The 24,632-nt window shown below is 34.9% G+C and overlaps 1 protein-coding gene across 1 annotated transcript in view; it reads right to left on the minus strand.

Annotated features, from left to right (window-relative positions):
* GRIK2 (glutamate ionotropic receptor kainate type subunit 2) overlaps positions 1 to 24,632 on the minus strand; it is a 592,671-nt gene that overhangs the window by 197,224 nt on the left and 370,815 nt on the right. Inside the window, exons 8-9 of the mRNA XM_037135552.2 lie at positions 16,400 to 16,543; positions 13,807 to 13,914 (exon numbers count right to left, since the gene is read on the minus strand). Coding sequence (XP_036991447.1) covers positions 13,807 to 13,914; positions 16,400 to 16,543 — 252 coding nt within the window. The remainder of the gene's footprint in view (positions 1 to 13,806; positions 13,915 to 16,399; positions 16,544 to 24,632) is intronic.

Here is a 24,632-nt window from a genome sequence, read left to right on the forward strand (position 1 = left end):
GAATGACACAGACATGCATCTGGGGGACACATATAAGCACCGGATGCCACTAAATGTGTAGATTGGATGGATGGTTTGCATGAACTTCACCATTGCACCATCACATAACAATGGCCATTGGGAAAGACAATAAAAGGAGGTGACCGAAGATGAAAAGTCAAAAGTTGCAGTAGTTCTTTTTCCCACCCTCTTAAACCTGAAGTCATCAGGAGTAACTGCATATATAGTTACTTAATAGAGTATGTAATATTTACCCTAAATATACTAACAAGGGTCTCATCAGCATAACCTTTTCCAAATTAAATACTATGCTCATTTTATTTTCTTTATATTTCATTGTATTTACTTTTTTAAATCATATCTTTATTTGGCCAGCTTTCCTATAATCTCTCAAGATGTTTAATTAGAAAATCACAAAAGTGGAATAAGAATAATAGGTATGTCATTCTAATACTTGTGTATAAGTGCAAACTCTAGTATATTTTTTCAACTATACTAGGGACTCAATATAAACATTTTTAGTGATGTTTAAAACAGTCTCTTGCCATATAGTCTTTATTCCAGTTACTTTTCTTCTTATCATTGAAAACTATGCATTTCTGACATTTCAATCAAGAAAGGAAAAAGTCAAATAATACACTGAGAAAAAATATTAATTCAGTATTCTTTCCAAAATAAATTACCTACAGGCCAATTAACTGTTTACCTTAGACTATAACTACCAGAAGTTATAACTACCAGAACATCATAAAGACATTGACGGTCAGTGATGGAAGGCATTCAAGGGCCAGATTTGGTAATATGAGTGTTACCAAATGTTGAATGTTACCATGAATGTTGAAGTGGAAAGCCATAAGCCAAAAGAATTTCCAAGTAAGGATATGCAGTCCTTAAACCTCACAGAATCACAAAACAGAATAGCAAGTAGGGGCCACATTCAGACCCTGTTCTGCTCACAGAGCTGTGTGCCTATGGGTTGCATGTTCCCAGAGCAGGTGCTTTTTCAAGTTCCCAGCAAGGCATCACCAGAGTTAGGAGAGGCCTGCTGTGGACTTGTGTGAGGAAGGACAGTAGGGATGTAAAAGCTGGCATGCCTGCTGACCTGCTTCAAGTGCTTCAAATTCAAACTCATCAAAAACACTCTGTTGGCTAAACAAGACATGTGCAGATCATATTTTGCAGTGACTGACACTTTTCTGTCCCTGGTCTATAATTAACATCTATGATGCATTTGCTTCCTTGGATTTTTTTCTCCCCACCATGACTAAGTAGACAGGTTTTTCACATACACATTTCTATCAGCCAAAACACTGGCAAACATCATTTGTCCTCTGTTGCCCAACTAATGACACTACCAAGCTTAACCAACAGATTTTCAACTTTTTTACCAAATCACTAATACAAAATATTGTCCATTTAACTTACTATTGTCCTCCATGATTATTTTTATATAAAAAATTCAGCTAAATGTTTACCCATGTAAACATATTTAATTTTATTCTTTGTTAATTGTTTTTCTAGTACCATTTGGGTAGAGGGATTCTGGCTTATAATATGTGAATTTATAATTTCCTATAATCACAAACATCAGGTATTCTCTCTTGTAAAACCCAGGTTTCTAAGTAGAATGTGAGGAAGTTTCAAAAATTTCAGTGGCATGAAATTTTAAATCAAATAACATTTTGTATGATTGTTTTATTTCTACTCCTAAAACTGTGTAATTCAAAAACATCCTATTGATTGAGGACATTGTCAACAGAGGGTTTTGCTTTGTTTTTGTTTTAGTCTCAAGAACCATATACTAAGTCAAAATATTCTTATTTCTTTTTATATTTTTTCACAACCACAATTTTTCACTGTGATTTAATAAAGTATCTTCAGTACTTTTTCAGTTTTAAAATGTAATAAAAATACCTAAATGCTCTTGAACTTAGAGATGTTTTAAGTAGAGTGAATATATCTTAGTTTACTTGGATACTTCAAGTTTAAAATTGTTTTCCTAGTATAAACACTAATAACGCCCAATTGTACAATTGAAAAAAATCATAGTTTGGATAACAAATTATAATATAATGTTTCCCAATTATAAAGACAAACTAGATAATATAAAATTGCTTCAAAAATCATAAAGAATATGGCATTATCCATTTTAAATCTTATTTTATGTCCTGAATGGTTCTTAAAATAAATTTGTTCTTCTTCATAAAAAGGTACGTTTATTGTGAAATTACAAAATATACAAGATATATAAAAGAGAACATCAGTTTAAACTTGAAACCTACGCACATACCCAAGTCAATCACTGCTAAAGCTTTAATTAATGCATGTATGGTCTTTGCATAATTTGCAGCATAGCCCTGTAGTGAATGGCCCAGACCCTGGAGTAGAAATCAAAATGCCTCAATCCCATTACCATCAGTTTACTTGGGCATATTACTTCTCTATGCCTCAATTTCCTCATCTATAAGTGAAGAAAACAGTATGATCTACCCCATAGAGGTATTATAATGACTAAATTTAAAAAATCAATACAATGGATTTATAAGTAAGCTATAATTATTACATCAATTAAATATATCCTTCTAGTACACTATTCTGAACATTTTCATCTGGCATTAATATTAAGAATTCATTATTTTAATGGCTATATAAAATGAACATCATATGAATGTAATATGCTTCTATGTGCAGATTTAAAAATAATTTTGCTGCATTTCTATATAAAGTAAATTTGCCTAAATAAAGACATATTGTCTCTTGGCCTTCTTTCAGAGCTGTTAAGTCATACATTTTGCTAATGTTTAATATTGCTAAACAGACTGAGAACAGCCTAACATTTGTTTCTTTATTGGTACATATTTTTCTTGAAAGCTTCTAGCATTCTCTATATAAAAGTATTGATAGAGATTCTTCTCTTATTATATTTGCCATAAATATAATTAATTTTTCAATTTTCTGAAGGTAGATTTTATTACAGTTATAATTCTCCTGAATTATTCATGTTGTCATGTCTTTAATAAATCTCATAATCTTTATATGGAATATTTTTTCCCATTCATTTTCCTTCACCATGTGTCTTGATGGCCATTTCAAAATTTGGGAAAAGCAGTCCCTTCTTACACTTAGGAATGTGTGCCCCAACACAAAAGTATCATATTACACTTTAATTGTAATCCTTTTCTTACCTCTGTCTAGTTAAAACTTAAATCCTGTGAAAGTAGAGACTGGCTTCCTTCTCTTCTTATCCCAAGGCCTTTGAATATAGGACTTACTAGGGGCTTTATATGTGAAGTACCAAAATACATTTGTTGAACAAACAAGTGTATTTTCAAGGTAAATATTTTCAACTCGGAAACACCACCCATATTTTGCTTTAGATTAAAATTATATTATATTTTATTTTTCTTATTCTCCTGTGTTAGACTATAAATGCCTTGAAGACAATAAATATCCATTGAATATTAATTGAATGAATGAATGAATGAATGGAGTGAGTGAATTACTGCATAGTGAAAACTTTCAGGGTATTTTTTAGGTTATTAACTTCCCAAACCTATTTATTCATTTATTCTTTCCTGGAGCAAATACTGAATATACACGTGTACTATGTGTCTATTCATTTATATTTATGTTTTCTTTTCTATGTTATTCATGTTTTGTTGAAGCCCTATCTCAAAATCATATTTCACTTTTCAGAGTATTATGCCATATATCTTTGCTGTTTATTTTCACTTTGCCTAAAGTATATTTTATATATGTTAAAATAAATATTCCATAAGAGATAAAAATATTTTATGGTTTATTTTTATATATCTCAGAACTGTTTAAATTATTCAGGTAATTTGGGTTAGTAACTATGTTTTCTCTTTTTTATTTTTGGAGTAGAAAACATTTGTTTTTAGAATAATTTTAAAAATCATTAAATTATTAATTAAAATTTTTAAATAATTTTTAAAATTATTAAATTATTAATTTAAAAATGTTTAAGTACCTAATTAGTTAGCTGGTAATTTGTTTATACTTGTTTTTGACAGACTTCTTAGTATAAACTTCCTTTTTTTTACAACTCGTATTACTTCTTGATGTCCAAAGAATATTTCTCCTTTCCCTCTAAGCTACATAATTGCTTAACACCTCATATATAATTAGTACCTTACAGTTTCTTCTAAATGTGTATGTAACGAAATCAATGGGACATATTTCTTATTTTTCTTATAGAAAATAAGAAACAATGAGACGTTTCTTATTTTCTTTAAAATTACAGTAATACTCTGTTTGATAAGTATACCCAAAACTTTCAAAAGTAGGAACAAAGTAAGCATTCTTAGATAGGTTTAAAGTATTAGTTATAATTAAAGTGAAGCTCATTTAAAAATAATAAATTATTTCACATAAATTATGTATTAAAAATATTTGGCATAATAGAATCTCCCAAAATTCTATTTACACTGTCTCATGGACATTTACTAAAAACATAGCCACAGATGTTGGGGAATAAGAAAAAAAGCAGAGCAGTTTTTCATTATAAAAGAGTATAAAAAAGAAGAATCTTCTGATTATAGATTTTTGACTTAATATCAGACAAACACATTTGTCTAGAGCAAAGAGCATAAGTGGCACTTTTCTGAAGAAAGCCTGTTTAGTAATTTTGAGAGACCACACTGTATATTTTGTTTAAAAGAGTCTTAGCACAGTGTGAAGTCTCCATCATAAAGTTCACTTAAAACAAAATTTTCTCCATAATTTGTTGCCTATAACCACATGTCCCACATAGTGCCATTTCTCTTGAAATATATTTACCATTCTTTTCATCAGAAAGTATATTCATGACAGTACTATTTGAGTTCCCTCCCATCTCCACTATTAAATGCTAATTTATATTTAGGAGGTAAATATTCCCTCCAGTTCACTGAATATACACCAGTGGGCTGTATATTTTTCTATTAATTAGTGTGCCCATACTTTATGGCTAACTTCCAAACTGAGATTCTCAAGGCTCTGTGTATATGAACAGTAGGAACAGAGTTTGTTCAACACAATAGTAATCTTGGTAAGTGTCACAAGCAAATTAGGGATGTTTTTTTCTCACTTTGCCCTTTCCAATGTTGAAGTTTTAAATAAAAAATAAAGACATTACTTGCATTATCATCTGATAATGATACTGTCTAATAACAATAGTAATGTACATACCTCTGTTGAGCTATTAACAGGAGATTATTCTTAAAAACTGGTTCCTAATCACTCAAAGATAGCATAAAATATTTTATAGCAATGTCTATGTGCTGCCTGACATTTCAGAAAAATCAGAGTAAAGAACAATTAATTGAGAACTGAACCACCTCCACACATAAGTGATTTGGCCTGTGAGGATAATGCAAAGAAGCCTGCAGCCAATCATCTTCCTAACTATCTATTCACCAGGTCTATCTATTTCACAAGGTCTAGAACTTCACCATTTGGAAACCATTAAGTATTAATATAAGTCAATAATCATATTCCAGAAAGACATGACTAAACAAAAATTTTTCATCTCTAATATTTTTATTTTTATGTAGAGAAAAGTCAACCCTAAAAATAATTAAAGCATTAAAAGACAGGTGATAATTTTGATGTGTTTTTTTTTGGCTTAGTATATCTTTTTTATTTTTTTAAATATATTTTATTAGTTATTCCATTACAGTTGTTCTATTTCCCCCCTTCATTCCCCTCCACCTTGCACACCTCCTCCTCCACCATTCTCCCCCTTTAGTTTATGACCACGTGTCTCAAGTTCTTTAGATTCTATATTTCCCATACTATTCTTGCCTTCCCCCTATTTTCTACCTACCGTCTATACTACTTATTTTCTGTACCTTCTCCCCCCTTCTCCTTCTCCCACTTCCCTGTTGCTAACCCTCCATGTGATCTTCATTTCTATGGTTCTGCTCCTGATCTAGCTGTCCTCTTAGCTTGCTTTTGTTTTAGGTGTGGTTCTTAATAACTGTGAGTTTGCTGTCCTTTCACTGTTCATCTTTTTTATCTTCTTTTTCTTAGATAAGTCCCTTTAACATTTCATATAATAAGGGCTTGGTGAGGATGAACTCCTTGAATTTGATCTTCTCTGAGAAGCACTTTATCTGCCCTTCCATTCTAAATGAAAGCTTTGCTGGATAGAGCAATCTTGGACATAGGTCTTTGGATTTCATGACTTGGAATACTTCTTTCCAGCCCCTTTCGTGCCTGTAAGGTCTCTTTTGAGAAATCTGCTGACAGACTGATGGGAACTCCTTTGTAAGTGACTGTCCCTTTATCTCTTGCTGCTTCTAGAATTCTCTCCCTCATTTTAATCTTGGCTAATGTAATGATGATGTGCCTTGGTGTGTTCCTTCTTGGGTCCAACTTCTTTGGGACTCTCTGGGCTTCCTGGATTTCCTGAAAGTCTATTTCTTTTGCCAGATTGGGGAAGTTCTCCTTTATTATTTGTTCAAATAAGTTTTCCACTGGTGGCTGTTCCTTTCCCCCTTCTGGTACCCCTATAATTCAGATGTTGGGACGTTTAAAGATGTCTTGGAGGTTCCTACGCCTCTCCTCATTTTTTGAATTCTTGTTTCTTCATCCTTTTCTGTTTGGTCATTTTTTTTCTCCTTCTGGTCCACTCCTTTGATTTGAGTCTGTTTCCATTACTATTGGTTTCCTGTGTATTTCCCTTCATTTCAATTAGTTTAGTCTTCATATGTTCCTCTAATTTGTGACTATAATCAACCAGTTCTGTGAGCATCCTGATCAGCAGTGTTTTGAACTGTGCATCTGATAGGTTAGCCATCACTTGGTCACTTAGAAGTATTGGCTCTGGGGCTTTGAGCTGTTTTTCTGGTTGAGCCATAATGTTTTGGTCTGTTCATACCTATTAAGTATGAGGGGCAGAGCCTTAGGTGTTCACCAGGGCAGGGCAACCCAAGTTGCTGGTTTGTGATACTATATGTGGGGGAGGGGTCGGGGGTCAGAGAGGGGCAATGGTGGGTCCCTCTTTTGCTTCCTGCTGCTGGGGCCTGCTTGATCCCTCCCACCGCTCGCTCCTTCACCAGTTTATCTGTGCCCAAATGTGTGACCACAATCAGTTTACAGTGGGTCCACCGGCTTCTCCACACCTGGGATCCGCCCACAGCTGCTGGTACACCTGGGTTGCGCCCAGGTCAGTCTGGTAGATCTTTCCTGCCTGACCCCCCTCTGCTGCTGGCTCTGCCCCTCTTACTGGTTTGGCTGAAGGGTTCATTGTTGTCAGACTTCCGTGTAGTTCAATTTTCTGTGGTTTAGCTACGTTTTTGTTGCTAAAACTTTGTTGTTTTTAAACTTGGTTGTGCGAGAAGGTGCAGTGCTTCCACCTACGCCTCCATCTTGGCGGAAATCCTCTGATGTTTTAAATAAAATTGTAACCAATGAATTAACTGTTCTCAAATATAACAATGCGATGTAAGTCAAAGGGTGAAACTATAGTTCAGAGTTTACTCTGATATCAAATCAATGAATTACAATTGTTTAGTATATGTACATGTTTGATTCAAATTCAGTAGTTGAAAGAAAAAACAACAATAGTTTTTATTCTCTGTTGGGTAAAAAACCAAAATTGTGTGCCCTCAAATAAGGTAATATTATTGATTTCTAAACATGAACATCATCTCTAAATAGTTTTCTTAAATATTTTAACACCTGAAGGTTACAAATGATCAGGCAAAATGATAACTATTAATACATTGACACATAATCAAAATCTGTCAGTACAGTTCTGAGACAAGAAATGTAATAATGTCTATCTAATAGTTTGGCAAATTAATTGGTTATTATCTCCAAAAAAGACACTAGGCATGGATCCATTCCAGGATGCATTTCTGCTTTTTAAAAGCAAACAACTCATTTCTGATTGGCTGGAAGATTACTATTACCCTTAGCAGAGTCTTCCTGCAGGGAGGCTAAACAAATCTCAGTTCCTGGGAAAGTTTGGGGGGGTGTTGTTGCCATGGAGACCTCTGTGTGTATGTGTGTGTGTATCAAATGCCATCTTTGAGTGGAAAACAAAAATTATGCATCCAAAAATCTATTAAAGAAATAGTGTTCATGTAACTTGTGTGCATTTTCAGTTTTAAATTAATTTTGAAGTCTGTAAATTCCATTCATCAAACTTTCATAGGGAGTTAGCAAATACAGGATTCTACAGGCAAGAAAAAGGGCAATAGCAAAGATTTCTAAGAAAATTACCGCTTTTTCTTGAAGTATGCACTCTATAAGAATTCCTCAAAAAGCACTTTGAAACATGTTCTGAACCTGGAACATATATGCCTGAAAACAACAAGCAGGCAGGGTTTTAGTAATTCTCACCCTCTTTATATATTATCAAAATATTGAAATTTTCAACAAGAAGCGTATGGATTGCTATTACCAATTTCTGTACTGGTGGGAACTAGTGCAAAAGTGAATATCCAGGAAGTGAAGATGTTAAAAGCTGGAATGAAACTTCATTTGAAAATAAATATGATACATTTAAACTTTTAATGGTTGGCAAATATGAATTATTTTGCTTTATAATATTTATTTGAATTCTTTGTAGAAACTGACAAACATTCCATCAGGTGGAATATGTCAAGATTTTCTCTAAGGATACACAAATTAGAAGCTGACTTGATTATAAAAGAAGATGAGGCAAACACATGGTGCTATCGTTCATAGTCCTTAACACCAAGAGTTTAGCACCATGTCTGGCAAAAGAAATGTATCCATTTCATCCTTATATTTTTCAAAATAAGTATAATAATAACATAAAAACAATTTTAATAAGCATGTATTGACCCTTTCTTTGTCTGAGACAAATCTATTTTCTAATTTCCAATTTCTATTTTAATATAAATGACACATGCAAAGAATAGCAGAAAAATAACCAGAACTGACAGCAAATGTTGATGCAAGAGAAGGGACAGGAGAGATACGCAAAACGGTTTTAGTTTAACACCTCTACTTAGAAGCAAATGTCCTCCAGTACAATAAAAATCCATTTGAACAACTAACAAGGTGAAATAGTAAGAGACTGATTTTTTTTCTTGGAAAGCATTGAGGATGTACATAGTAATGGCAAAGGATATTCAATGAGAAAATTCAATATGTGGCAGGATTCAGTGATTTTAGTACTGCATTATTCTTAGAAAAAAATTTAAGTATAAGTGATTCTTTTTCCTCAAAATATCCTCTAAATAACTCTTGCAATGGAAATGCACCATTATTATGTAGTGTCATTAACTCAGTTCAAATATGTTTTATGTAAAATCCTTTCAACTATTTTCACTCTAAATCGAATCCTTTTGAAGTTACATTCCAAGAATTTGCTGAACATTTCTAAACATATTATGCCATGACTCCTGTGTTTTCTTCCATCTGAAGCTGGACTTTCCTAACCATGTATCTAAGATTCAAAGGTAAATAGTGTTAAAACATTTCCAATGGTAAATCTTATCCTACTTACACATTTTGAAAACAATACAAAACCTAAAAAAAAAAACCTCATGGTCAATTATGAATAATTTTTTTACATTTCCTCGATTTTTCTTGGCTTTATTATTTTTTTCTATTTTCCTCTCCTTCCAAGTGACCCCAAAATAATTCCACTGAAAGACTGAATATACAAGCAGACAATGGTGAGACCACGTATGACAAAGAACTTTGGCCTAGAATCTGGAGAAAACATCTCCTGTAGCAAAACTACAAGCTAAAACCTCTCCAGCAATCTGCCCAGAACAATTAAAATTTGTTCAGTAACTGGTAGCTCCCTTCCTCCTTTTTGTGCCACTCAGGGTCTATCGGAGACAGTCAAATATGCCCCCTAAGCAGTCATGCAAGATGCCCCACTTCTAGTCCCCACCTTCCTCAGAGCACCCCTGGGGTATATACCCTTTTTCCTACTATAAAGCTTTTGCACCCTCCTGCCTGCCCTTGAATCTCTGCCACATGCAGGTGATGGTAGCTGGTTCCCTTGCAAGCTGTCAATAATAACTTCTGTTTGTTCTCATTAATTATCCTTTATTTTCATACCATACATTTGTAAGAAAAAATAGAATGATGATTTTTACTTTTTGATGTAATATTGGAGTGTCAGACAATATTATATTACACCATGGGGGCGGGGCAGATTTGTCATTGCTGGAATGTGCCTCCTTGTAAGCTCAGACTTCAGGGCCGCCTTCTCCTGCACTATAAAACCCTTTACCCCTTGATGCCTGGACCCACCAGCCCAGTCCAATGACTGCTTAACTGCTGGATTTCTCTGTGTTTCCACTCTGCAGGTATGAAGCAGGGCTGGGGTAGAAAAAAAAACTGGACTATAAGAAAATAACTCTGCAGCAGACACTTGACTAAGCATTTCATGTGAAGTATCTGTTTTGATTCCCATAGTGATCCTCATTCATTCAACAGACAATAAATATTTCTTGAGGATGTAGTTGGTGCCGGACATTGTGCTAGGCCTTGAATAGATAAACAATGAGTAAGAGGACATTTTCCCTATTTATTAGGACATGTATTCTTGCTGGGAACATAGCTTCTTTTAAAAAGTACATGTAAATATATAATTATGCATTGCAGTAAGTGCCACTCTCAGAAACTCAGAACTGATAGGGACTTTGGGGGTGCCTATCGAAGAAAATAATATTCAAACTGTGACACCCAAGTGAATAAGAGCAGCCTGGCAAAGGGCTATTCCAGACTGGGAAACTCTATTGCTGAGTAACAGAAAACTTTAAACCTGTGAGAAAATTGGAGAACAATCAGTGTAGCTGGAGCAAAGAAAACATCTGACAGGATGGAGAGAGTTCAGAGGGGGAGGTAGGAAACCCATTGTAAATGGAAGGGTTTAAATAGACAAATGACAGACCAATTTGCTTTTAAAGATTATCAGCTGGTTGCTGTGGTTTGGGGATGGCTCACAAGGAGGAGTAGGACTGAGAGTCTAATGTAGATGTCCATGGGAAGGTCCCCCGGCTATGATTTCAGCAATGGATGTAGAGAGAAATGGATGGATTCTAAATATATTTTGAAAGCAGAATATATGCTGTGGTCTTTGAATTCACCAGAAGAATTCAAGCTGGGAAAACTACTCATTCTGATTTTCCTTTTCTGATTGCTAGTACCAGATACAAGACTCTTAAATGAAGATGGTTGTTTTATTATGGCCTAAGGTAGACAAAGTCACATACTACAATTTCCCCTTATTCTCCCTCCTCTGCTCCACAGAGGTACTTCCAAGGCCCTGGGAGCCTCTTTGGGCAGATGTAGCTGGTTGTGTATATGGTATTGGTGACTCTTCTGGGACCATGGCTAACTGAGCTGGGCTCCAACCACAGTCCCTGTTGAGATACAGTGGACAGGAGTCACAATGATCTATAGGCACTACCTAGATGCAGAGGATGTGTCTATAGTAAACTTTTAAACCCAAGATCCTTTCTCTGAACATGTCCAGTTTCTTTGTCATAAACACAATCTGTTTCTTCCTGGTTTATCTATTCCACAGGTGCAAACAACAAAAGCACAGACTTTCTTCCTATTAACTGTTGCAATCCTAAGGTTCATAGTTCAGAAAATCATCCAAAATATATCATTTTAATGATGTGTAAATACCATAGGATCTCACCTGTAAGTGCAACCTAATCAACAAAACAAATAAGTGAGCAAAATATAACCAGAGACTTTGAAATTAAGAACAAACTGATAGTTACCAGAGGGGAAGTAGGGGGGATTATGGGGTGGGGGGTAAAGGGAGAACGGTTGTCAGGAACATGTATAAAAGACACTTGGCAAAAGCCAAAATGGGGTAGAATCAAGGGTGGGAGGTGGGGAGTAGTGAAGGGAAAATGGAGACCACTATACTTGAACAACAATAAACAAACAAACAAATACATAAAAATGGGGACAGAAAAAAGATTATCTTTTTTAAGCATTTATTACTGCCCAATTTAATATTATAATTTTATGAGTCCATTTATTATTGGCAGGTTTTCTTCACTGGAGTACAATCTTATAATGGCACAAAACAGAGGTTCACTGCTTATTTTCTAAAGAATTAATTAAATAAATGCAGTGTGCTGGTCAAAGTTGACCAAGACAAAATGAGGAAAAGGCAATAATATAAGAAAAAGAATAAAGCCAGCATTTCACACATTTTCTTTGTTGAATTTCCTCACCAGTCATAAGATAGAATTGGGGGTAGTTAAAATTCCTAGCCTCAATCCCTATAAATAATGTATTTCCAGGTGCTTTTAGAGATCCTGATATTCTCACTTCAGCCTGTCTAAGAGGAAAACCTTTGCACACTGCCTTTTTGAGATGAGGAATTTGGCATAGAGAAGTTGGGCAGAGGATGAAATCCACGCATTTGTTATAGAACTGGAATTTTCTTTTACTTATTTTATTTATTTCTATTTCTATTTATTTTTAAAGATTTTATTTATTTATTATTTACTGTTGTTCAAATACAATTGTATTCCCCACCACTACCCCTGCATACCCCACCCACCCCACCTCCCAGCCTCCATCCTACTCACCTTTGGCTTTGTGCATGCGCCCTTTATACGTGTTCCTTGATGACCCTTTCCCTTCCTTCCCTGTTATCTCCCTCCTCCCCTCTGGTCACTGTCCGTTTGTTCTTAATTTCAATGTCTCTGGTTATATTTTGCTCATTTGATTCTTTTGTTGATTAAGTTTCACTTACAGGTGAGATCATATAGAATTATAACTTAAGCCTCCTGAATCACCATATATTGATCTTTCCAAACTGAGAGCTCTATGAAGGTAGGAATTCTATGTCTTTTCATCTATGGGTTGATAAGTACTTTCTAGGAAAAAGTCAAAGTCAAGTCAAAAAGACTTACTAGCCCTTGTGAGGCAAATATTGCTGTTTCCCATGATGTAGCTGAAGAAACTGTTTTAGAGGGATTAAAAATATCTGCCTATAAATAGTTAATGTCAGAGCAAGGATTCTAGCCTAATTAACCTAAATTGAGTCCCTGATCTCTTAGCCATTCTACTACATTAAAAAAAAATGACTACCTTTTGCTACTTAACAGCACTCTACTTCTACTGACTCAAAGTCAAGTCTGCCACAATGGTATTTCCAAAACATTTACATTATTCTTAAGTTTGACTAAAGTAAATGCCACCCATTTTTTTCCGTTTATTTAATTATTGTTCAAGTACTTTTCTTTGAGGTGATGACTTCATATACTAATTTTTGAAGATAATAAAAACGTGTGATGTGAACTGTTTTAATACTCTTTTCCTCTAACTGGCCTTCAACCGTTCTCAATACCTTATGTCTTCTCAGGAGATTTGTGCCAGTTTCCTTCCAATGTTAATTTCTCCCACTAATTTGTTCTCCAGGCTTTGATTTCTACCTTTATTATTGTCTCCTCCCACTTTTGCTACCTGGCTTCTCCATTAGTTTTTAAAAACAGAGTCCCAATGACCTACCATTCTTTGAATCAACATGATTGCTAGAGGTTCAGTTAAAGCCTTCTGTCACTATTTATTCATTTCTCACTTCCACTCTCGGAATAGTTTTAACTTCATGGCTCTATACTAAAATTATTCCAAACTACAATATCTCCCTAAGCACCCCATTGGCCTTCAGGCTATTCTCTCTTTAAACTCTCATTTATACTAATTCATTGCAAATATATCCACATGATGTTTACTGTATGGCTCAAATCTAGCATTTTAACTCTATTTCCCTCATCTGTATGTATGTGTGTTTCATTTAATAATGAAAAGTAAATGAGCTGAATGCCAAAGTACCTTTTCCAGCCCTTCTTCCTTGAGGCTGATCACATCCAGATCAAAATCTGTTCGTAAGCCATTGGTTTTGTTGAAAGTTATTCTGCCTGTGAGACCTTCCCAATGTGCCTATGGGAAAGAAAAATGAGATTAGTAAATAAGTAAAGAAAGAGAAGAGAAAATGCTTTTCCACAAAAAAAGAAAAATATTTTCATTACTTCTCATAAGCATACATTGCTATGGAATTTTAAAATAGCAAATCTCTTCTTGCAAAATGAAAATAATTTCATAACTTATGATAAAGGAAACAGTACCTATCTCACTGGGGATTATAAATAGAGTTATTGTTATAAAATACCACTCTTAAATTCATAACCGATGTGAAAATAAGCCTATTTTATTAGTGTGAAAGAAACAGAATCTAGAAAAACCCATGTTGTAACGCTTTGGTTATACACTTTCCCCTTAGAATAATCAACTGATTAGTTTCTCCTAAGTGAGACTAGGAGAAATGTATCAAAATTACTTCATAAAGTTAAAGTTCATGTAGTAAGGGTTCTCCATGTAGAAGGAAGTATATGTAATAATCGACTTAATGTGTTCAACCCCTTCAAGGTGAGTAAATAACCAGGCTTTAAAACACACACACACACACACACACACACACACACACACACACACACACACACGAAGATTTCCCATTCTGCCAGCTATATTGCCAAAAATAGATGTTTTCCATTATTGTTATTTGGAAATAACTTGAAATACTTATATATAAAAATTTAAATGATGTAACATATACTTACAAGTATAAAGTTTTAAAGAATAAAGACTAAAAATGGATGTTATCATTACTACATTTCTAATGCTTCGGGTGTTTCTTGGGTACATATGGGTATGTACTGTAAAATCGTTTTAGGATAATAAATTACAAATGAAATAGAAAAAATTATAATACATATCTCTATTCATACCACAACATGTTATCAATGAGCTTAAACATGTATTAATTGGTCTCCAACAAGGAAGAAAAACTACTTTTAAACCAACTTCTTTCAAATAAAATAATTTCAGGGAATTAACACAAATCCATGCTACTATAAAAATAGGCAATGTAATCAAAAGTACAGGAGTAGAAGTGTCAAGTAGAAAAACAAATCTGGGACAAAGACAGCATCAGAAAATTTACATCAGGCGAAACTGTACTACTAAAAAATTCAATCACAGATTCAACCCTGAACTTTCTAACAACCAATAAAGAAAATATGATGAAAAAATACACAGGATCCATACTGTAAGACATACCAACTGCCCAGGAGAAAGTCAGCTTTTCCCGACACTGACTGAGGCCTTCGAGAAACATGTCTTTTTTGTCCTCAGAAAAGCTACACTATGATTTAGTGGACAAGACCCTCACTAATGCCCTACAATAAATATAACAGTGAGGTTCGTGCAACTGCTTTCACAAGGCTGTTTGACACATGCCTCAATACTCAAGCGCTACGTTCAGAAAAAGCAATTCTTCAACTAGCCAAACCTGTGCACGATGTTCATGGCTCTCTGATGCTGTTTTAAATCAGAAGTAAATATAATGTAGAATAATAAATAAAATGTATATTCTTCAGGCAGAATCATTTTACCTAGCTGAGAGTTTTATAAGAATTAGACAAGAAGAGTTCATATATTTTTTCCAAAGAGCAAGAGATTCTTAATTATAATCCTATTTGTGTTTTTAGTTTCAAGATGAATCATTTATTGTAAAATGAACTGATGATTTCTTATAAGCTATAAATGAAAAAAATTATATGACAATAATACCTGTGATTTTCCATAGCAAGGATTAAGTTTTCATAAGGTTTCATATAAATATTCCTGTTTTAATTGAATGAAGAGTATCCTAAACTGACAAAGGCATTTCTTTTGTTATAGGAAGAATAGGGAAAAAATTGTGTGTGTGTATGTGTGTGTGATATTAAAGAATTTTCTCTTTTCTTTCTCAGTATGTACATAGTGTAAGACTATAACAGATAAAATATTATATGTCCATAAGAATGGTTGTATTATGAAGTAATATGAAGTAAACTTTTCACTTTCATAAACCCATGTGTTTATGTTAAGTGTTAATATAATTAAAATAACAAGACATCATGTTTAAGAAGTATAGATCTAAAAGACAATTCTTTAAGATTTATAACCTGGGTGTAGTTTAATGTAGTATAAATAGCATGTATGTTAAAATTCATTATATGTTTTATTGCCTAAAATATAAACAAGCATTCCTTTAAACATATCTCCACATCACATAAATGACAAGTAACACACACACAAAGTCAGGAATGTGAAACTAACAATGTGATATACCACAGGTCACAGATTTTCATCTGTTTACACATTTACAGCTATTTGTAAGTATGTTGACTTATCTATCATGCAAGTTTCCTTCTTTCATTTGATGATTACACAATAATGTTAATTTGTTTGTAAGGGGAAGGGAGAAAGTTTAAAAGAGAAAAAGAAAAAAGATAAAAGGTTACCTGTTAAGAAAACTGCAATAATCTCAATGCATTCAGCTTGAGGGCAAAAGAGACAGGGGACATCCCATCTCCTGACATACCTCCTTAATTAGGCTCATGAAGCGGGTCCCAAAGCGCCAGGGTTTGTGCCGGTTACATTGTAAGGAACTGACTGTCATCTGGGGAAACTGTTGAACGCCCACAGACACCACGTGCACAGCGTCATACATCAGAGCAGCATCAGTCTGAAAGCCAAGAAAAAAAAGAAACATGGAGTCCATGAAATATGTGAAACCCATGGTAAAGGTTTGGAATTGAAGACAGTGAGGGGATGAGAAGTATATACCCACAATACAGATATATATTTCTACATGCTTTGGTTCCCTTAAGATATTATGATCAAATTTCTACTTCAGTTCCATTAGAATATTTGACTAACCTACCATCCCTGATAACCCAATTTCCTGTTTTTCTAGTATCTCTGTTGAAGTAAGAAATATGTGAAGACATTCGTTATTTCATTGTTGTTACTACCTCTGTATCAATCTTACTCTCTCACGACAGAAATGCACACACACAGAATGCAATTGCTAACATTTCGAATGGCTATATAAATTATATATTGAATATAAAAATAAATAAGTAAATGATTTCCTTGTATAAAAAGAAAAAACACATTCGATAGGATAGTCACCTAAAAATGTAAAAAATAAACCATGATCTTTTCTTTAATTCACTTTTTCAAAAGGTTCAATCTCAGAAACGATGCTTCAATTTTGAATCTCAATACATGTATTAATCCCTTTTCAAGAAACTATGCTTAATCCTCTCTACTGTTTTCTTTTCCAAAATTTCCATGTGAATGAAGTTCATTTTGGCTCCTCAGGTAAAATGAATACAAATTCTACCACATTTGCACCTGCTCAAATGACTGACCACTTTAGAGGTTGATGATAAAAAACTAAAATGTTTATAAATCATAACAAACCACAGGCTCAGTGACTGTCAATGCTGTGTGAAACGGACCCTCACATTCTGTTAGACAGATCCATGCCAGGTTCACTACCTACAGAAGAGGACCGTGCTGACAGTGCGGGTAGCAATGAACTTGGGGCCATCTGCTTGGCATGCCTGGGAATAAAAGCGTGTATTTCCTCTTCTCATTCACACAATTAGTGAGCTGTGAAATGAATTCCAAAATGAATAGGAACCCTGTAGATTATAACGCTTGCCACGATACAATACAGAATGAGTACACACAATAGCTTTTAGGCAAATAGATCCTAAGGAGCTCTGCCACGTAAAATGGAAGACAGCTAAAGAGCACAGTGCAACGACAGAACATCCTGATAATGCACTTTTATAGTTCATAAATATTTGGGGAGTATAGCTCAGATTCATAAACTTCATTTTATAAATATCAGCTGGCAATTTTCACATACTTTGATGGCTGCATAGTGAAAACTAGAGGAGACAAAGAGATGGATACAGGCATGTATCACAAGCCTGAGGTTGAGACTGATAATTGGCTTGGGACTGAGTTAACATTGAGAAGATGCATTTCATATATCACACAGGTGGTCATAAAGACAGTTACCAAGATATGCAGGACACATTTGATTTTTAATAAATAAAAATTTGTTCAAAAATAACTTAAAAATAAAATATTTGTTCAAAAATTACTGTTAAAAAGTATAGAAAAATGAACACCTTCAAACTAAATTAAAGATAAAGGCCATTTTTCAATTTGCACCACAAGAAACCTTAAAAAAAAAACATGTTCTTTTAACCCAATAATTGCCTTAAGAAAATCAGACATAAGAACAAAGGCTGCATATATTACTTATTTTTAAAAACAGAAAAAAAGTGGAGACCTGCTGTTCAAAAATTTTTTAAAATCATGATAAAATTTGTATAACCATTAAAATCATGTTTTAAAAATAATCAGATTGAAAATCACATGTTATATGCTAAGTGTAAAAGTAGATTACACAGAACCATATTTCCAGCATTAACTTTATATAGATCTTTATAAGTACTTGACATGTGCTATTTAACTTACTTAACTCTCATGATAATGATTTAATAACAAACACTACTGATGTTCCTATTGATACAGGGTGCAACCAGGGGGGCCCCCAAAAAAGATTTGGAATGGTGTCCAGAATTCAAAGTGTATAGGAATATTGGAGAGACATATAAGATGTCCTCACCGCCCCCCCCCCCAAGGGATGAATGGAGCAGGGCCATGGAGAACTGTTTTGCATACCAACAGTTTTGCAGCTAACCTCTGGAATGGTTATTTAACATATCTATAACCTTTAACTGGTTTCATAGATATGTTAAATAGCAGTGGCCAAGTTTGGAGTCAGGGAGAAAGGAGTAGCTTGAAAACTCAAGATGGAACTAGCAGGGACTCAGGATATAACTAGGGGCTGCTCTCCTGAGTGAGAAGTAGCTGGGACTCAGGATGGAACAAGGGGCTGCGCTCCTGAGTGAGGTGCCTGCAAGTGAGCTTGGAAAAGACTGGCTCCAGGACATGAGGGGACCCAGGATGGAACTAGGGGCTACGCTCCTGAGTAAGAAAGCCTGGGGAGAGCCACGCGGTTTCAGCAGAGTGAGGACCCCCTCTTGGTGAGGTGAAAGAGGGAGCCACGTGATTTTGGCAGAGTGCGGACCCCCTCTTTCCCAGGTGAAAGGGAAAACCACGCAGCTTTGCCAGAATGGAGATCCCTGCAGCCAGGTGAAGAAGAAAGCCACAAGCTTTTGGTGGAGTGCGGACTCCTGCAGCTTTGGTAGAAGAGGCCCACGCGGCTTTGGGGTGCCCCCTCTGGCCGTGGGGCCTGAAAAGCAAGAGAGACTTTGACTGGAACTGGGTACAAAGGACTCTTGCCAGTGGCCCATGAGAGGGTACCACAGTACTTTGGATTAACTCGAGATCCTGCACAGTGACACAGCTGACGGTGCCAGCAACCTGCAACACAGACGTGTGCTCTTTTCCTGATTTATGGTACCCGGAGTTGGGACAGTGGGAGAGGGGAGAGCTATGTGGGTGTAGGTGTACAACCTAAAGGACTTCGATATTTTAGTGGTGGCGTTAGGCCTGAATAGCATTAAATAAACATTTTGTTTCCTTTTCACAAATCTCTGGCTTTAAGAGATGTCTTTCCAATTGGCAGTGGACAGAAGAGCCCAGTAGATTTTAGTATTTTGTTTTTTGGGAGGGGCCCCTGTTGTATAGCAGTTTTGGGCATCCCTAGGTGGGCTAAATATTGTATTGCCCCTCCCTCGGACCTCTTGTTCAGTAACACTATTTTACAAATGACAAAAACAAGGCTGAGAGAGGTTAGGTAACTAACGAAAGCCACACAGCTAAGAAGTGGGAGAGGCCCAGATTCAAAGGGCCTCCTGCTCTTGGGTGGTGTGTCCTTAACTACCTCACTGTATGTTGCATGAACAACAACCACCACCAAAAAAAGAAATCAAAGGGAAGAAAATATAATATGATACCAATGATTACTCTTGGAATTAAAAATGACTAGAGGTTTAATTTTTTTCCTTTTCTTAGTTTTTTACAGTTTTTTTAAAGATGGAAGGTTACCCCAATATAATTATTCTCAAGATGGAAACTTTTATCTATTTCCACAAAATAACTGAAAGAACAAAAACTATGACATTTCCACTATCCTGTCATGATTTACTGATTTATAACCTTATCTAAAATGGCAACCATAGGAAACAAATTAGCCTAATTCAGAGTGTGAAATATTGCTTTGGGGACATAGTTTCAGCTTCAAAATCAGAGGACGTAATAGTTGATAATAAAATTGTTTGAGAACTGTGATTTTAAGTGTAATTATAGCAGGAATACTATAGTCATTAATCTACAGGGTGTGACAATAGTAGGTTACAGTTGTTTATATGGAAAATAATACAATAATTAATAAATAACAATGCAAGAATAAACTATTTTGCATGCTGACAACTATAAACCTACTTTTGCCCTACTCTTGTGTAAGCACTAGAGAAAATATTTTAAAAGTTAAAAAGTTATTGCTTAAATTGATTCTTGAATTCCAACTTTAAAAATTGTTAATTTATGATAAGGCAAAAATAGAGCTTCTTAAACTGTTCTTTATGTATTTTCATCAGTTTAGGGGGATTTTTACCAGCCTACTTTAGAGCAGTTGTTTTATGTGATAATATGGTTTTATTTTATTTAAATTTGATATCCTGTCAGACTTACCTTTACTTTCTTCTTTGCAAAACTACACATATGCAAAGTCTTCCACTTTAAAAAGTTATGAGAAATTAGTTCTTCAAAAACGTTTATCATATTTTCACAAAAATGAATATGCTTAAAAACATGTCTTATATTAGTAATAATATTAGTTAACATTTGTTGAATATTTACTATGCATGAGGTATTCTTTTTTTTTTTTTTAGATTTTATTTATTTATCTTTAGAGGGGAAGGGAAGGAGAGAGGGAGAGAAACATCAATGTATGGTTGCCTTTTGTGTGTCCCCTGCTGGGAACTGGCCTGCAGGGAACCAGCCTGCAACCCAGGCATGTGCCCTGACTGGGAATCGAACCGCGATTGTCTGGTTCGCAGGCCCGCGCTCAATCCACTGAGCTACACCAGCCAGGGCCGCATGAGGTATTCTTAAATCATTTCCTTTACTTGTCAAAATCATCATCCAGCTGGAAGTCCATTAAATTTATATCCAACAGGAAATCAAGGCAGAGAACTATTAAGTGACTGGACTAATAACATATCTTACAGATGGAAACCTGGATTTGAATCCAGACAATCTAACAGAGGGTCACATCCTTCCCTCTAGTTTTTTTTGCTCAGTGCTCTACATTTAATGAAGTACTTGAAGTACAATAAGTACAATAAGTACTTGAATGCACCAATCTCTGTAATTTTTGATGATGAAAATGTACCGCAGAGTAAGGAAATGTATAGATTGTAGAAAATTGATAAAAATAAATTCACACAAAAATGAAACACATCAGTGTATGGGATTGGATCAATGACAGGTTAGTTAGGAAGTAAGCAATGTTAATCAAGAACAAATTCATGAAAGGAGTAGATTTCCTCTATATAGCTGCTGCTCAGAAGATTTTCAGAAGGCAGAGAGTATCTTTCAAGATCAGGTTTAAAGGGCCTCTCTTACTCCCAGCTCTAAATTATAAAGATTGATTGAGCTGCTCTTGCTAAGTCTTTCACAACCTCACTGAGTCTCTAATCCCTGGCCTTGAGTGTTCTCTCAGTGGGAAATAGGAAAAAAGAAGTAAGGGGTAGAACAGAAAGGGGAAGAGACACACAGGTTAATTACTGTGCCATCATTTTTATACCACTATGAAGGTGCACTGCGTGCTTTATGCTGCACAACCCTGTTATTTTCTTTACATGCATTTTCACAAAGACTGTATGTCTTAGAAGGGTGGCAAGGTTAAAACAATTCTCTCAAGGTCTTATCATTTTGAGAAACAAGATGCAGAAAACAGACTCGAGCAAAGCTTAGCTCTTAAAACTGCCATACAAACTATCACAAGAGTCTGGTAGGAATCAGACTCAGAAACAAGACTCAGACAAGGCCTAATTCTTAAAACCACAGTCCCTCCTATCATAATTTACTACCTCCCTAAGCTGTATTCCCACTGAAAATATGAAAAGTAAAGGAGGAAAAAATAATGGCAGCATTTCTCATATTTTTGGAGGCTCTGATGAATACCAGTCAATTATGTTCCCAAGTCCCACAGAGAGTAAGCATGTCTCTGAACTGATATTCAAATAAAAGTTCATTTGGCTCCCAAGTCAGATATTTTCCTCTATACATCATAGCTACCTCTAAGGAAAGTTTCAAGGTTAAACATAATTGTAATTTAGCCAATTAAATTAACATGAAAAATGTGTACAATTTGGCTATTAAAATTCATGTGAGGGGGTGAGATAAAGTTGTAGTCATTCACATCCTAAACTACAAAGACAAAAGCTAAGCAGAGGGATAAAAAACCGCAGTGAAGACAAAACAATCTGTCCTATTTTCTCTCTTTCAAGTATAATTACTCATTTATATATAAATAGGTTACACTTATTGGAAAGTTAGACTGTCTGTTCGCACTGGGAATACAGCCCAGGAGAAAGTGTGACTAGATAGGCAGAGATAGAATTCAGGGCAGACCTCTGTTCTCTAGAGCTGAGCCAAGCAGCTACTGATAGTGGTCAGAGCCCCCTTGAGAGCCTATCTCAGGCTAGATTGGAGCTGGGACTTTATTTTTCTTTCTAAAATAAGTTAGCTAACCTAAAAAGAATGTTTGTCAGTCAAAAACTAGTTTTGCAAACCTTTAAAATTGTGCAATGCAGTCCTACACATTTCAGTAAATCTGTAGTGATCTTTCTAAATGGTGACTTAAAAAATCATGAAAAGTGCCTTGCCTATAGTTTCATTATGCATTAACCACCTCACTAACTTATTGCTGGGTTCGTCTTTTACCTCGTCTAACTACTGTTAGTGTGGAGTGCATAACAGGAATGCAGGTGGAAGAGTGACAAAAGCTAATAACTACGGCTGCGCTATTGCCACAGAAATTGGTTTGGTCCCTGAGTGACATTTCATCTCTCAAGTAACCTCATGTCTGATGAGACTTGAAAGTATGGAAAGAACAGTGAAATATGCTTAGATTTCTTTTATGCTCTGAAAAAGTCCACTGCACCTTTTAAATAATTGAAAAATCAGAGAAAGCAGATGTTTTCAGTAGTTTCAAATGATACAAATTATTTTTAATATTTTTTTTTATTTTGTATGAATAATTGAAACATTTCTCAATATGTAAAGCAGAAATAATAATGGATGTTGTGAATAGTAAAAATATCTCTATGTACTTAGGTTTCGTTTAAAGAAGAGTCTAGAACTAAGCAGTAATTACCAACTATGTGCATGTTCAGTGCACATGTTATTTCTGCTTCTGATCACTATAATCATGATCATTAAATATCTTCTTTGTAAGCTTCTGAGATACACGTTCTAGGAATTATAAAAAAATTAAAACAGCTACATCTGTATGAAGCAAATAGTTAGAAATGAACAATTCTGAACTACATGCAGTCATAGAAGAGAACACCAGTGGACAAAATCTCTCAGATATACTAACATCTCTCAGCAAAGAGCTGTCAAAATTATCTGTTTTTCTTTCCAATGATGGGCCCTTCCTTTTGAATGGTATGTCTCATAGGGAGCATGGCTTTTGGGACTTCTGCTAAATTTTGACTGGGGAAACTTGAAACATAGACTCTTCAATTAATTTTTCTCTATTATGACAAGCAGTTACATTTGTGACAATGTCATTCTCCAAAAGCCCTTTGTACATATTTGGGCTCTTACCCTGGGCTCCAAACACTCACAGTGTTGTCTACAATAATTTGCATTTGTATGTAATCACTCTGGGGAGTGTTGTGATAGAGGTTCATATCTTGATTATAGTGATGGTTATACTGGTTCATATGCATGTAAAAACTTATAAAATTGTACCATTTAAATTTAAGAAGCTTATAGTATATCAATTTTACTCTAATATAGCTATCAAAAATGTAATTGTGCATTTTTCTGGAAAGATGATTCATAGATTTTTATTTTATTCTAGAAACATGCCAAACTAAGCATCACTGATCTGTATCTTCTTTATTCATTGCACATTTTACTTTTAATACAACTATTTATGCTTTCCCGCATTTTATTTTCCCTTCTAGATCTCTAGCATCTTTTAAAAGGATAATAGCATCTTTGTAATACCCCACATAGTATTCCATACCTTGTCTTACCAATCATAACTATATAAAAACATTTTTCAATAAACTGATGAATGAGGTCAAAAAGTTCATTTAAACTGTAAAAGAAATGGGTATTATAAAGTTCTGAATAATAGTCACACTCCACCATCTAGTTAGAATGTATTACCTCCCAGAGGTACAGTGAACCAAATCTGCCAGCAATTCAGACCTGGGAGGAATGTGAGTCCAGCCTCTGTCCCATTTCTAAATGAATTTATAGTAACAGTTCTGAGACCGCATTTATCTTTCCATTAAATAAGCACAGGCAGGTCCCCTTTGAGATCTGAATGCTGGCTGGCAGGTGGCAGGTCCATTCTGGAGCTCCTATGTCTCAAATTTTGCTCATTTCTGAATTCCCATTCAAAGTATTATGCATAGCACACAGAGCAAAAGAGTCTGATAAATGGAATTTAAGTTTATGAAATCTGGCTCTTTCATTGACTTCATCTTTTATCTAAAATAGATAATCAAAAAAATTAAATCCATTTTTGCTTT

This window comes from Artibeus jamaicensis, unplaced genomic scaffold, assembly GCF_021234435.1.
Source record: "Artibeus jamaicensis isolate MK-2021 breed Jamaican fruit bat unplaced genomic scaffold, CSHL_Jam_final contig_387, whole genome shotgun sequence".
Classification (NCBI taxonomy): domain Eukaryota; kingdom Metazoa; phylum Chordata; class Mammalia; order Chiroptera; family Phyllostomidae; genus Artibeus; species Artibeus jamaicensis.